Source organism: Aotus nancymaae, unplaced genomic scaffold (assembly GCF_030222135.1).
Source record: "Aotus nancymaae isolate 86718 unplaced genomic scaffold, 86718_ANA_hifiasm-v0.15.2.pri h1tg000099l, whole genome shotgun sequence".
NCBI lineage: Eukaryota > Metazoa > Chordata > Mammalia > Primates > Aotidae > Aotus > Aotus nancymaae.
Genome location: NW_026988514.1, coordinates 8,756,782 through 8,769,985, shown reverse-complemented (window position 1 = coordinate 8,769,985; position 13,204 = coordinate 8,756,782). Strand labels below are relative to the sequence as shown.

At 46.2% G+C, this 13,204-nt stretch overlaps 1 protein-coding gene across 1 annotated transcript in view; it reads right to left on the bottom strand.

The window, feature by feature from the left end:
• Positions 1-11,131: 11,131 nt before the first annotated feature.
• ARHGAP22 (Rho GTPase activating protein 22) overlaps positions 11,132-13,204 on the bottom strand; it is a 224,306-nt gene continuing 222,233 nt past the window's right edge. The window contains exon 11 of the mRNA XM_064370060.1: positions 11,132-11,707. Coding sequence (XP_064226130.1) covers positions 11,479-11,707 — 229 coding nt within the window. The 3' untranslated portion in view covers positions 11,132-11,478. The remainder of the gene's footprint in view (positions 11,708-13,204) is intronic.

Here is a 13,204-nt window from a genome sequence, read left to right as displayed (position 1 = left end):
TTATCACGGTTTAAATTTTTTGCATATTTGCTTTATCTCATGCTGCTGATTTTTTTAACTGAATTTGTAAGATTTTGTTTATCAAAGCAACTATTATGTGATGACTTGCCTATATCATGAATTATTTAAGATTTTTATAGTTTTTTTATTAGATTTTATTTCAGATGTTTTGTTCATGATACTATCCTTCAGGGTTATATGCCTATCAATGAAATAACCCCAGAGGAGTGAGGGAAAATAACTTGTAGCCAGTTATATTCAGGAATAACTACTGTAAATGATGAACGTGTTAAGAGACCTCCAATATTTGCTACTTGCCAATCCTAATTTAGTTACAAGAACTGGTAGGCAATCCTACTTAATTTTGGCAAAAGCCCATCATCTAAGTGGCAGAATAACTCAGAGCATGTCTGTGAAGATGCTGGGCGTCTACCACCACCTTATGTCCCCACCCTACCCAACAGAAATCAAGTAAAAAGAATATGGTGTATTCTGCAAATTTGTGGCATGCTCAAAGTTTATGATCACATAAAGTCAAGAGGATACCTCATGAATAATACATTTCAATGCAAATAAACAGATGGTTCACTTCTACTAGCGATGAGCCTGTTTTTGTATACACTGAGTTAATCCACTCAGGCTGTAGGTCCCAGCAGTGTTCTAGAGTCTGGTCTTTCCCTTTCCTGCAGCCTCGGGCCTTTGGACCTTTCCGGTTTCCTATTGGAGTGTCAGTCAGTTGAGCACCAGTTCTTCTGGTGTTTCTGGCCATTTGATTCTACTTGTAGCATAATTGTATTTATACTAGCTGCTGGGAGGTTCCAAAGCCTACTTGATTTGTGTAGGTGATGTTTCAAATGAGCAATATACCGTTCATCTGAAAATAGTAGTGTAAGGCCGGCTGCCTCTTTGAAGAGCCAAATGGACACACTTATCTCTCTTCATGCTGGCTCCCCACACACACTCCTATCTGGCCTCTCCATGCAGGCTCCACAGGCCCACTCCTGCATTCCTCACTCAACCCTTTCAAAATTTAAAAAGCCCACCAGAGATTTGTCCAACGGCAGTTTAACATTGACCTCCCCAGCCAGTCAGCCTACCAATGAAACTGTCTGCTCTTTGTTTCCCTAACAATCAATCAAACTTCCCCACCAATGAACCTGTCTGCTCTTTGTTTCCTTAGCCCCGCCTGACTACCAATGGCTACTCACCCCATTGGCATCTCAACTCCTCCTGACCAATGAAACTGTCTGCTCTTTGTTTCCCTAACAATCAATCAAATCTCCTTACCAATAAAATTGTCTGCTCTTTGTTTCCCCAATAACCAATCAACTACCTCCACTTCTTATAAAACCCCACGCCCTGAGAAGCCCATTGCGACTTCTCTGGCCCCTTCCTGGACCACAGAACCTCGCCCGAGAGCTGAATAAATTGGATTCTCATTTTTTCTCACTGGCCTCAGTTTCCTCATTTCGACTCAGCAAGATACCTTACAAGTAGCACACAGCCATATATAGGATATCATTTTCTAAGGACTGTTTCTTCACATTGATCAGAGCAGGCATAAATGGTGGTTATTAAGTCTGAGTCTTTCATTTTTTTATACCTGATTTTCAACATAACACACGATGTGGATGTCGAGTAGTGTAAGAATGGTGCTGCTCCTGACAAGTGTATGTTAACTGTTTACATTTTATATCTACAGAATTATTTCTCTATAACTGAATTTTGCCTAAGTAAAATGTCTTTGAAGTCTCGTTATTTATGAAATACATTGTCTATAATAGACCCAGGCACCTTTTATTATTTCTTGAACGAGGGATTTCATGTAGTGAACTAGGGAATGCATTCTCACATAAGCAGCAAGGTTCTAGGCAGAAAGCCCTTTGGAATTCGTGACCAACAGGAGCAAGAACAGGTGTGGCTCAACATGAAAGTTTGCTTGGCATTTTATTCATATATTTAGTGCAGAAGTCTTTTTGAATGGGATACTTTAGATCGTTGTTAATGTGCAATATTTAAAATACATTAGCCTTTTTATATACTTTGAAATGGCATTTGCTTTTGATGATCTAGGGTCATGATTCTCTTTTTCTAACACAACATGGTGCATTAGATTAGGCAAATCTAATGCACCATGTTGTATTAGAAAATTAATCTGATTAGGCAAATTAAATTAATTTGATTAAGCAAATTAAACAAGACTATAACACCTCTTGTAGACAGGAAAGATTGGATTCACAATTTTAGCAGAAATTTGAGAATGAATGTTTTTATATTAATTTGACAATTAGCTTTATTTTCTGTAAGATAGATTATGTCACGGTTGCACTTTCACAGCAGACATGCTTTCAGATCTCATATTTTATGTTTGATTTCTGAGAAGCCATCTCTGTTGATACAGATTTTTGGTTAAGTAAGGAAGGAAAAACGTGTCTGACTGTATCATTTGTTTTAAATGCCAGCTGCCGCTTGCCAACCATCAGTTCAATTCAAAGAAAACAAACTCATATTACTTAGCATAAACTAAGATACTTAACAATTATATCCTAAATACAAGGTCTCTTTGTTAAATGTGTGCCCTAGGTTTTAAATTAGTACATCTAAATACAATTTTCCTCTTAAATTTGTGAAGCTAAGTATGTATTGGTTCTTTTTATTTTGGGATCCTTAAAGCAGCTTAAACATTTTTTTTTTTCCAAGAGAAATTATATAACATTTCTATCAGGTAGTACTTGTGTGAAGCCCCCTTTCTTCTGTAATTTTGGTTTTTCAGTTTTTTATATTTAATATACTCACTGTCTTACTTTCAGACAGTTATTTTGACCAAGATTTTTATTATTCATCCTCATAGATTGAGAAAGCGATGCTAATTCTTTACCCGTGTCTTCCTGGTTACTATTCTCTTAGCCTCTAATATATACTGGCCGTTTGTAAAACCATTGTGTTGTTGGGCTCACTTAGTTATACTTTATGCAAATAGAGCATCTCAACTCTGTCCTACTGTTTGCTGAACAGTTTTCAGTGTGTCCTGTACCTTTGGCTGCTGATTGTTCTTGGTGTACACTCTTCCAAGTTGGTAAAGGCACAGTGTGTTCATACCAGACTTGCGAAGAGAAACACCAGCCTCTTAAATGAGAAGCCTACACGCAACCCCCTTAACAATCCAGAGAAGCTTGACGGTATGCAAAGAAGCTCTCTTCTCTGCCAGCCTTGTCATTGTTCTGTTCTATGCTAATCTTGCTATGTTGTCTAAAAGATGGAGGGAAGAGGACATCAGTGTCTAATAGTGAAATCAGCAGCGGGAAAGTGAAGCTCTTTCCTTGGTTACAGATAAGACTTGGTTGACACTCTTGGCCAGTATCTGTTACACATATGAAGACTTAACTCTTAGTGTTGCCTAGGCACTAGCCTGCACAACATTTTGAGGTTAAAACATAGTATGTTTTCAAAAATACTGTTGTAGTTTGTGAGTGTTGTTCATTAGTCACACATTAGCTGTAGAGTGGATGCATGAAGCCCCATGACACCAGTAAACTTCTCTTACCAGCAGAAAAACCAAACACCACCATTCTGTCATTAGCAGCCCTCTTAAATGTTACCTCTCCGTATCCTGTTGCATTTTTGTGTGCATTGTGTTTCTACTGATCTCTCTTAGGTTTTTCCGGAATCAAAGGAAACTAATTGTTCCTTACTAGCAAGAAAGATGAAGAGGTAAAGGGCATTGAAGCAGAAATGTATAGTTTGGGGTACGGTTAGAAAACTTGTAAGGAAAACAAAAGTCCTAATTAATTTCAAACTGACTGCTCTTCATTAAGTGCTCTTAAGGAGAGTCTAGTAAGAGTAACACTTTCTGGCCATTTCTGGTTTCGATTCTCTTAGTTACTGAAACTTTTGAGAAACATTACCTGTGGATTAATTTTGCACAATGTTCTATTCTCTCAATGACTTACAAATTAAACTAGGTTTTTATTGAACTACCTCACACTAATTTTCTATGCTTTCCCAAGTAAGCTGTTGCCCTGACTGTTAGATCTTTACTGAGTGTGAATTATAAATGTTCCTTTTTAGCCAATGTTGACACAATACCAGTAAGTATGTAAAGTATATACCTTACATCAGTAAGAGACACGTGTAAAATCTTTCACTGTATATCTTGGAAAATTGTGTTAGATGTGCTTGTTGACATTCTTACTGTTTTTGTAAGTAGAAACCTGCTCGTGATATCAGTCCATTCTTTACATTTTACAAAAGGAGTAAATCTTAGTAAATTTTACGAAGAAATAAATTACTTTTGTAGGCCCAATATTTGGTATATTTTTGAGAAGCTGTTAAATCTTTTAGCTGAATAATGAAGTTAGACTGAATTAGGTGTCTTCCTGGACTGTGACATCTATTTTCTCATTACAGTTTATCCTGGTCAACAGGGTGTCACACCTGGAAACCTGAGTATGATAACTGACATTTGATTTTCTCCCTCTGCGATGCCATTCCTCCTTCATTCCTCTCCTTCCCCGTGTTCTGTTCCCTCTCCTCTAGACAAAACAAAATGGGGCACTTTGTAGGGAATGCTGAGATCATTATTGTGGTTTTTCATCATTCATGCCCTAGTCATTAAACATGCACCACTGGAATGTAAACAATGTTATCTAGTTTGTCAATTGGTTATAATATTTTAAATAAAAAAGAAAAAAGTGGTATGAAAGTTATGACATTAAGAGTTTTTTCATTGAAAACAATCTGTTTGTGGTAGTTTTTCTTGGCAATTTTAGGATTGCCCGTGGATTGGGATAAAAGGGGTATTGCTAGGGCTGGTTCTCAGATTTGGATTTTATACAGATTGTGAAGAGCCTAAACTATCACCCTGGTTATCTGGTCTTGCATTTTTGGTGTTTGAAATTGCTGGATAAACTTTATCTAAAAAAGAAACTTTGCTTCAGTGCCCTTAACCTAGTTCTTGGTAAACATGTGAGAGAACAACCATCATGACCTCTTGGCAAAAATAAGTACTTAAAATTGGGGTCTGTTTCAAAACAAGCAAGAGATTTTAGCTTTGAGTGTTTGCAGCTTTCCAGCCGCTGTGATGACACCACTCCATCTTGCTCAGTTCTTGCTCCAGATGACCCTTGTACCGTGCTGTCTCTGCCCTCACCTGAACTCACACTGCCCTTCTCTGAGCGGAGAGGAAGAGGCTGCCCTCTAGCGGCCTGTGGCTGCTGAGCTGTTTCATCGCTGTCATAGACATGCCTCCCAGGAGAAACTGGGTGGCAAAAGCAAGTGTCAAGAGTGTTGAGTATAAACTTACTTTTTTCATTTTCACCAGTTGTATAGCAGAGTAATTCATCCTTGTTCATTTAGGTACTTTTTTTTTTTTTAAGTATTGTTCCTAAAAAGGTATTAACTTGATGTAAGTGAAGATTGATTTGTAGTGATTTTGTGGTTTTTAGCTGTTATAGGTTATAGACCAGTATTTCTCTGGACTTCATTTGAAACCAAAAGATAATTTCAAATATGCTTTGTAAAGTTTAGGTTTCTGTCTAACCTGTACTTTACTAATTATTTCATTAATTAATGGAAGCATAGGTCTAACACCTGAGCTGGAAGCTGGGAGCAGGAAATAGAAAATGGATGACAGAGCCTTGAAATGGTGTATATGGAAGAACAAGGACCTGGCCACAGGGATTGATTAGAGGAAATGAGAGGGGTTTCACAGAGAAGCTGCATTTTGAGCCTTGGCATAAATAAGGGGAAGGGAAGGCAAGCAGATTTAAGTGAGTGCATGAGCAAACAGTAAGGAATGGCCTGGCTTTGGTGTGGGCACAGGGAGAAATGGAGGAAAGACACATTGTGGTTTGGAATTGAAACAAGCTGAGGATCCGACCTGAAAACATGAGGAATGGTCTGATGTTTTTACCCAGAAGAGTTTGATGGTGATAGGAACCCGTGGTAGTTTGTGAGGAGGAAAAGGAGTATTATGACCCGACCCTTGTTTTAGGGCCGTCACTGCCAAGAGAAGCAAATTCAGTTAGGCTGGAGGTGTGGAGATTGGTGACTGAAGCCCAAGATACCCAGGTGAGAGCCGCAGAAATGAAGGAGAGGGACTCATTTAGATGTATTGCCGTGACACAGGTGAAGTCGCCAAGATTAGGGTTTGGAGCTGGGGGAAGGCTGTGAGCCCTAGCGATTGGGCAGCACACAAGAGATGGTGCAAGGAAAAACATGCAATGTGTTTTGCAATTTGTATATCTCAGTTTGAAGTGTCCATGACAGAATGCATGTCAGGTATGGTATCAACTCCCAACTTAACAGGAGTGGGAGGAAGGGAAATATGGGTGTGCTCCCTCACCTGCCTGTAGACCTCTCCAATCTGGTAGTTTCTTTCCTTGTGAGGTCTGCGTCATTTGCTTGTATGGCCCTTGCACTGTATTTGTTAGCATCATTTTGTGGACAGAGGAAGATAGTGGAAAGATTCCTCTTGTATATACCACATGGAAGACGTTAGACCTGGATAGGTGCGAGTGGGGCCTAATTCAAGTGAGTGAGTGGCAAAGCAGGTGGTGAAAAGGACTGGAAAACTTGGTTGGAAATGTAAAGAAGAAATCATGACTGTCTTGAGAGAAGTGAGGGGTAGACTGAGGAGTTTAAAGGGAGAAGCCAAAGGCACATGTGTCTTTATGGGGCAGGGTCCTGGAAGAGTTGAGATCTACGGGATCATGCAGGTCCAGGTGAGCTTAGTCAAGACAGAATTTAGGTCACCTCGGACAAGTGTCAGTCTGGCTGAGCCATGCCTCTACTGTTACTTGATAGCATCCTGTGTTCTCATCTTCTGATGCCTCACTCTGGGGTCCCCTGGATGGAAGAGGCTGCCCTACTGGAGATAATGCCTGGTGAGAAGGTGTTCCATAAATGGTGGGCTGGGTAAGCTAATGACTAGAGCCTATCTTTTACACCATCTCTGTCCTCTGAAAATGCAATATTCATGGCCCTCAAAGTGTGGCATAAGGACACTGCATGCAACACTGTAATACTACAGTTATGTGGGCATGGACTCTGGTGCCAGATACCCAGATAGCATCCTGCCCTCACTGGCTGCTTCACTGCCTGCAAGTGCCTCAGCTCTGGGGCTGTGCTCTGTCATCTGTCCTGTGGGAAGCCTAATGTCACCTGGCAGTGTTGCTGGGAGGATTCAGCATGTGCATGCACGGCCAAGGCTGGCGAGCGCTCGGTGAGTGCTGGCTGCCACGGTCATCCTGACTGGCACCAGAATCAGTTCAGCACCCTGGTGTGCAGGTTCCTCAAGCAGCTGTCCCTCGTGTCTGTTTGAATGGAGCTCTGTCTCTAGGCAAACATACTCAGAAGAGTGATGTGAACCAAAGGCTGTGTTTCCATTTGATGTGCTGCAAGGAAAAGATGTTCTAGAACCTGGAGCCGCCTCACTCCCTGGCTCCAGTGTACAGCGGAACCAATGAACCCACGTGCTGACCCTGAGGCTCCCCATCCCTACGGCCACGGCTACTGCCACCACCAGGCCTGGGCGCAGGGACGTGCTTTACTCCTCAGCTCCCCATGACCCAGATGCTGCCCCTTGTCTCCTTTTAGCACACAGGACAGACATTTATCAAAAGCTCACTGAAAGAAGGGAAAGGAAATAATTACAGAAAAATGCATCTCTACCAGGCATTTTGGTCCAGCTGCTGCCAGTTTTCAAACCTGGTGAGTTTTTTAACCAGCTGTGGGGTGAGTGCAGGGGCTTGGGATTTATGAAACCATTGGGTTGTCTTAAGACCCAATGTCCAGATAGCACAGAGATTTAGCTGTCTTGGAGTGGGGTCATCAAGCCAGCTTGTGGCATGTGGTGGGGCAGGATCCACATCTTGGCAAGTGGGCCCCAGGGCCTTCGCTTGAAAACTGCTGTACTAGCCCGGCGCGGTGGCTCACGTCTGTAATCCCAGCACTTTGGGAGGCTGAGGCGGGTGGATCATGAGATCAGGAGTTTGAGACCAGCCTGGACAAGATGTTGAAACTCCGTCTCTACTAAAAATACAAACAAATTAGCTGGGTGCGGTGGCATGCGCCTGTAATCCCAGCTAGTCAGGAGGCTGAGGCAAAAGAATCGCTTGAACCTGGGAGGCGGGGGTTGCAGTGAGCTGAGATCGCGCCATTGCACTCCAGCCTGGGTGACAGAGTGAGACTCCGTCTCAAAAAAAAAAAAAAAAGAAAAAGAAAACTGCTGTGCTTTACTGCTTGAGCAGCTTTATGGGAATAAAAGCATCTCCTGCTCAAAAGCTCCTGGGACGCCATGTAAGGTAAGCATGTTTGCAGTTTTGTCTGCAACTCTCTCCCTATCCTTTGGGTCAAGCTCAGCAGTGTAGAGACATGCTCAAGAGTTTCCATCTTTCAAAAGCTCTCCCTTGCCCCCTTCCACTATTAAAATGGAACTCAATTCATGTGAGTTAATGTAAAGCTTTCAAATACTTGCCTATCTCCTTAGAATAAAAATAGTCTCTCACCAGGGGTGACAGGCCCTGAGTATCTGGCTCCTGCTGGGCTTTTCATGACCCCATCCTGTCCTACCAGCTTCTTCACAGACTGCAACACTTTGTGAGGCCCCTGTGCTCAACGGGGCTTGCTGTGGGAGATGGAAGTAGTAACAATGTGGCTGGTAGAAAAGGACAGCAATCCTGGCATGGGTGGGGGTTCTTAGTAGAGGCAGGAGTACAGAGAGGCAGCAGCAGTGTGTGTCAATGCCACAGCTACTTAGCTGGGAACTCAGGACACCGTGAGAGAACTACTTAAGATATGAGGCGGGCTCTGCAGGGCCCTGGGGTGCTGCATCAAAAGGAGAGGGAGAGAATCCATGAAACCTTGTTGTAACTTGACCCCATTTTTACCCACAGACCAGGGAAACATGGATATATGAGTTCCATTCCAAAATTATTTCAGGAATATGATTCAGTCCTGGTCCATCACTCAAAAGCCAATTAAGACAAGGAATCTTCCTCTTCTCTCTTCCTATTTCTGTTTCTCTCACACACATACCCTTAAAATTGTATTTTAACTTTAAAGAACACGTACATTCATGTTATTCTTTTAATAAAAGCCAACTCTTTTTTGGTATGAGACATTCACAATTTCCAGTATTTCTTTAAAGTCGAACACAAGTTTTACGACACTGTTGAAGTGTTCGGAAGCAGAATCCCAGGTTCAGCTGATTTCTCGCTATTGCATGTCTCACTCATCCATACTTAATTTGAGAACATTTTTTAGCAGCGTGCTTCTACTGAGTCTGTCTAAAGCATTCCAGGGTTTCAATGAGTCAGTTCCCTGCCATTTCATGTTCATAATTCATGGGTCTACTTCATATTAAATGATGTCATTACAGTAGCACAGTGGGAATCTGTCAGTTTGGGAACAGATTCAGCAAATGTAACTCAATTGAGAGAAGGGGGTTGGGGTGGGGATACTAGAGCCTCCCCCTCCCCCCACCGACCAGCCCCTATGGCCTCAGTCACTCAGTGTGCCTAACAGCCAAGTCAGATGTTTTGCAGACAAGGTGCCTGGTGCTGGTTACCTAGAGATTGGAAAACAGAACTGAGTCACTTCAATTCATTTTGAGATAAGAACTGCATTTGCAGATCCTACTGGGCCAGCAGGTGGCAGACGTGGCTCAGGCGTTCATGAGCTCCTATCCCTACTGTAAACTCGGCAGGAGCCTGAGCCTTTGCCAGGATTAGTGGCTGAGCCAGACAAGCTTCCTTTCATCATGGGAAACCCATTTCAGTCTCCTCTGCTCCTTTGATAGCCTGGTGGCATTTTCTTTCCAGGTCAAAATCAGAATTCCAGGGCTGCGGTGAGAAAACTCAACAGGGTCATCAGAACGCACCTCTGTACCCACCTGATTTCTCCAAGCCTCAGTTTCTCCTCTAAATACGGAGAATAGGGCCAATTTCCTACTTTGTTGGGTTGCTGTGAGGACTCAAAGTCACCTCGTATTCTCTTCTCTCTCCTTGAATAGAGGGGAGGGCAGCATCTCAACCCCAGGGGAAAATCCCATCACCCAGACAGCTGGCTCACCATGGCAGCAGCTGAGCAAAGACAGACGCCGCTCTCCCCAGCCCCTCCCAAGCTCCAGCACCCAGATCTCGATGCTGCTGAGGGCCCCAGGCAGATGCCTACCTCCTGGTAGCTGCCCGGAGACGGTGGGTAGCTGGCCACACTGTGGGAGCCACCCTGTCTTGCCTGGTGGGAAGCCAGCATTTCCTGGGACCACTGAGCCCCTGGCATTTGAAGCATCAGCCTGTGTAGGCAAAGTTTATACCTGATTCTAGGGTGGGGCTGGTTGGGCCTGAGTGACATTTCTAGGGCCTGTGGTCAGAAGCTGGGCGCTTTGGTGACCACCACTCCCCGAACAAACCCCTACAGGTTACTGCTGAGGGGCGGCATGGGGCCAGCCACACATCCGGACACCGTGAGGGGAACAGGTGACTGAGCGCAGAGGCACTGCTGCACTGCCTCCTGAGCACAGCCCGGGAGCTCCAGCCAAGCCGGGCCTGGCCTGGGTGCCCTGTGGATGGGAAAGGCTTTCTGGAGGGATTTGCCCTAATGGTGCCTTCAAGCTGAGGATGAACTAGAGGAGGGAGGTGAACAGCAGGGAAGGGGGATCTGGAAGGGAGCCGTGCAGGGGTCCAGGGTGAGGCGTGGGCACCTGGTGGACCAGGAACAGGCACTTCCCATGGCCTTGGCTCAGCCCTCCTGCAGGGTGGCCACACTTGCCCACACCTCGTCCAGGCACAGCACCGGCACTGGGCGCCCACTCAGGCTGTGGCCCTGGAGCAGAGCTGGGGCCATGGTGGAAGGCCCAGGGGACCTTCTAAGACAGAAACTAGCTGCAGAGGTCCAGAAGGCTGACGGCAGGGAGAGTGAGGAAAGGCGTCCCACCTTCAGCGCCCAGACAAGAGAGCTGAAAGCACAAGGCTGCTGCCCCTTGGGGGCTTCATATCCACTTCAGGATGCCTTTGCTGTTCCACCCACGGGCATGCCTCAGGGTGCTCCCAGCCCTTGGAGAAACAGGAGCAGTCACCCGAGAAGCCCTGTATTGTGTGGCATGAAAAATGAGCCAGGTAGCAAGGCACCATGCTTTGTGAGCACATTTAATAAAGAAAGCTAACTGTTGCCGGCAGCTGCCTGGATCCTGGGTGCCCTCCATTTCTGTGGCCATGGGGGACATTTCCTGGGTAAGGGCTAAGCACTGCTCTTGGTACCGTCCCCTTCTGACCCTCACTGGGAGCTGCACGGTTGGAGCAGCATCTAGATCCCACCTGGTCTGTGTGGGGTCCCGACAGTCCCCACAGGAGTATCAGGATCTCTCTCTCTCCAGCTGGCTCTGAAGCACCTGACCCCTCCGGAGACTCAGAGGCTTCTGACTCCGAGCATGGCTGGAGATCAGCAGATGTGGCACAGAAGTGAGCTCTGCCATTCTTTTTACTTTGGGGCCCTGGCAGCTTTTGCCCCAACAGTCAAGTTTCCTAGGGTAGAAAAAAACTCCTCCATCTCCTTCTGCAACAGCTGGTTCCTCCTCTCCGCGTCCTCCCGCGCCCGCTCAGAGTTCCGCAGCTTTATTTCCAGCATGATGTACTTTTTCTTTTCCTGGTCCAGTTCTTCTTCTAACCGGGACATTCGTTTTCTCAGGTCCGCACTCCCTTCTTCCATTCTGAAAAGTCAAGGAGAGACGCTGTTTGAGACTCTGTGGGCTGGGTTCACTGTCCCATGGGTGTAGCCCTGCTTGTGCTCACTGTGGGGTGAGGGGGGCTCAGGCTAGGCCATGGCAGTGGAGGACACCGCAGCTCAGTGGGGGAGGATACCCCAACTCATCTGCTCCTCACAAGAACCCCAGTATTTCACCTGTGAGCAAACTGCCCCCTTCCATAGCTCCCTTAGGCCTGTGATCCTGAAATCACCACGAGGACCTGTGCCTTCAGAGCCTCCCTGAGTCCGCATTTGCCCCTCCAGCGCAGTATGGGATGGTCTGCCAGCTGGCCAGAACAGCACGCCCTGCACGGGGAGGGTTGGGACTTAGGCTGTCCCCTAGCCTTTGCTCCTGTGCTGCGGCCTCCCCTCCCACAGCTCCCTGCAGCTCCCACACCGTCCCCACAGTCCATCCACACGTGGCAACCCACAGGAGATCCTGCAGGGTGGTCACTTCCATTCCTGCTCACCCATCACGTTCAGCTCAAGCGCCCCCTCCACGATGCTGCTTCCTGTGGTCCTCCCCAGCAGGTCACAGTGGTGCATCTCTGCGCCACCAGAGCCGATACCACACACACCCATGCAGGTTCACCCTGCAGTGTGCAAGGTTGGCACAGGCATCTGTTTGACCAGATGACCAGCTTATGTCTGTCCAAAGGGACACCTGAGCCAGCCCCTGAGAACACATGCTGGAGTTTAGGGCCCAGCCTGGTGACCACTGAGCCACATGGCTGTGGGAAGGACACAGGCACACTGAAATGCAGAAGGTGACCGCTCCTCAGAGCATCAGTAACCATGGACTGAAAGACACCAGGGACCCAGCATGGCGGCTGGTACACGGTGCATGAGAAACAAATACAGATTCCCCGCCCCACCAGAATGAGGCCTCCATCCTCATCACTTAGCTGGAAGCATGGCCTGAGCCCTCCCCGCCAGGAGCACAGGCAGCTGTCAGAGAGAAGTCCCCTTCCTCCCCACTGCTTCTTCTGGTCTCAGGCCTGAAGCCCTCCCCTTCCTTCTCTGCCAGGCTCAAGACTCCAGGCCCCAATTACACACTGATGACTCTGAACCATTTCAGCATCTCTCCAACTCAAAGGGTCAGAACTGAGCTCCTGACCCTCATCTCCAGACCACTCTCTCGTAGCCCTGGTGCACTCTCTTGGTGAACGCCTTCCTCCAGCTGCTCAGCTGAATGATGATATCCTCCACTAAGCCTATTATTTTTCTGGGCCCCATATCTGATCAGTTAGCAAAGCCTTTTGGCTCTACCTTCAAAATATGCTCAGCACCTGGCCGCTTCCCCCACCTCCACCGGTTGCCCCTCAGGGCCATGCACCCCACAGATCAGACCTGGACCCCCATGTCTCCTAATTGGTCTGTTCTGTCCTTGTCCCCTGGCAAGCTCTGCTCGGCATGGCACCCAGGTGCACCTGTCAAAGTGCCCAAAGTGCCAAGACCATCA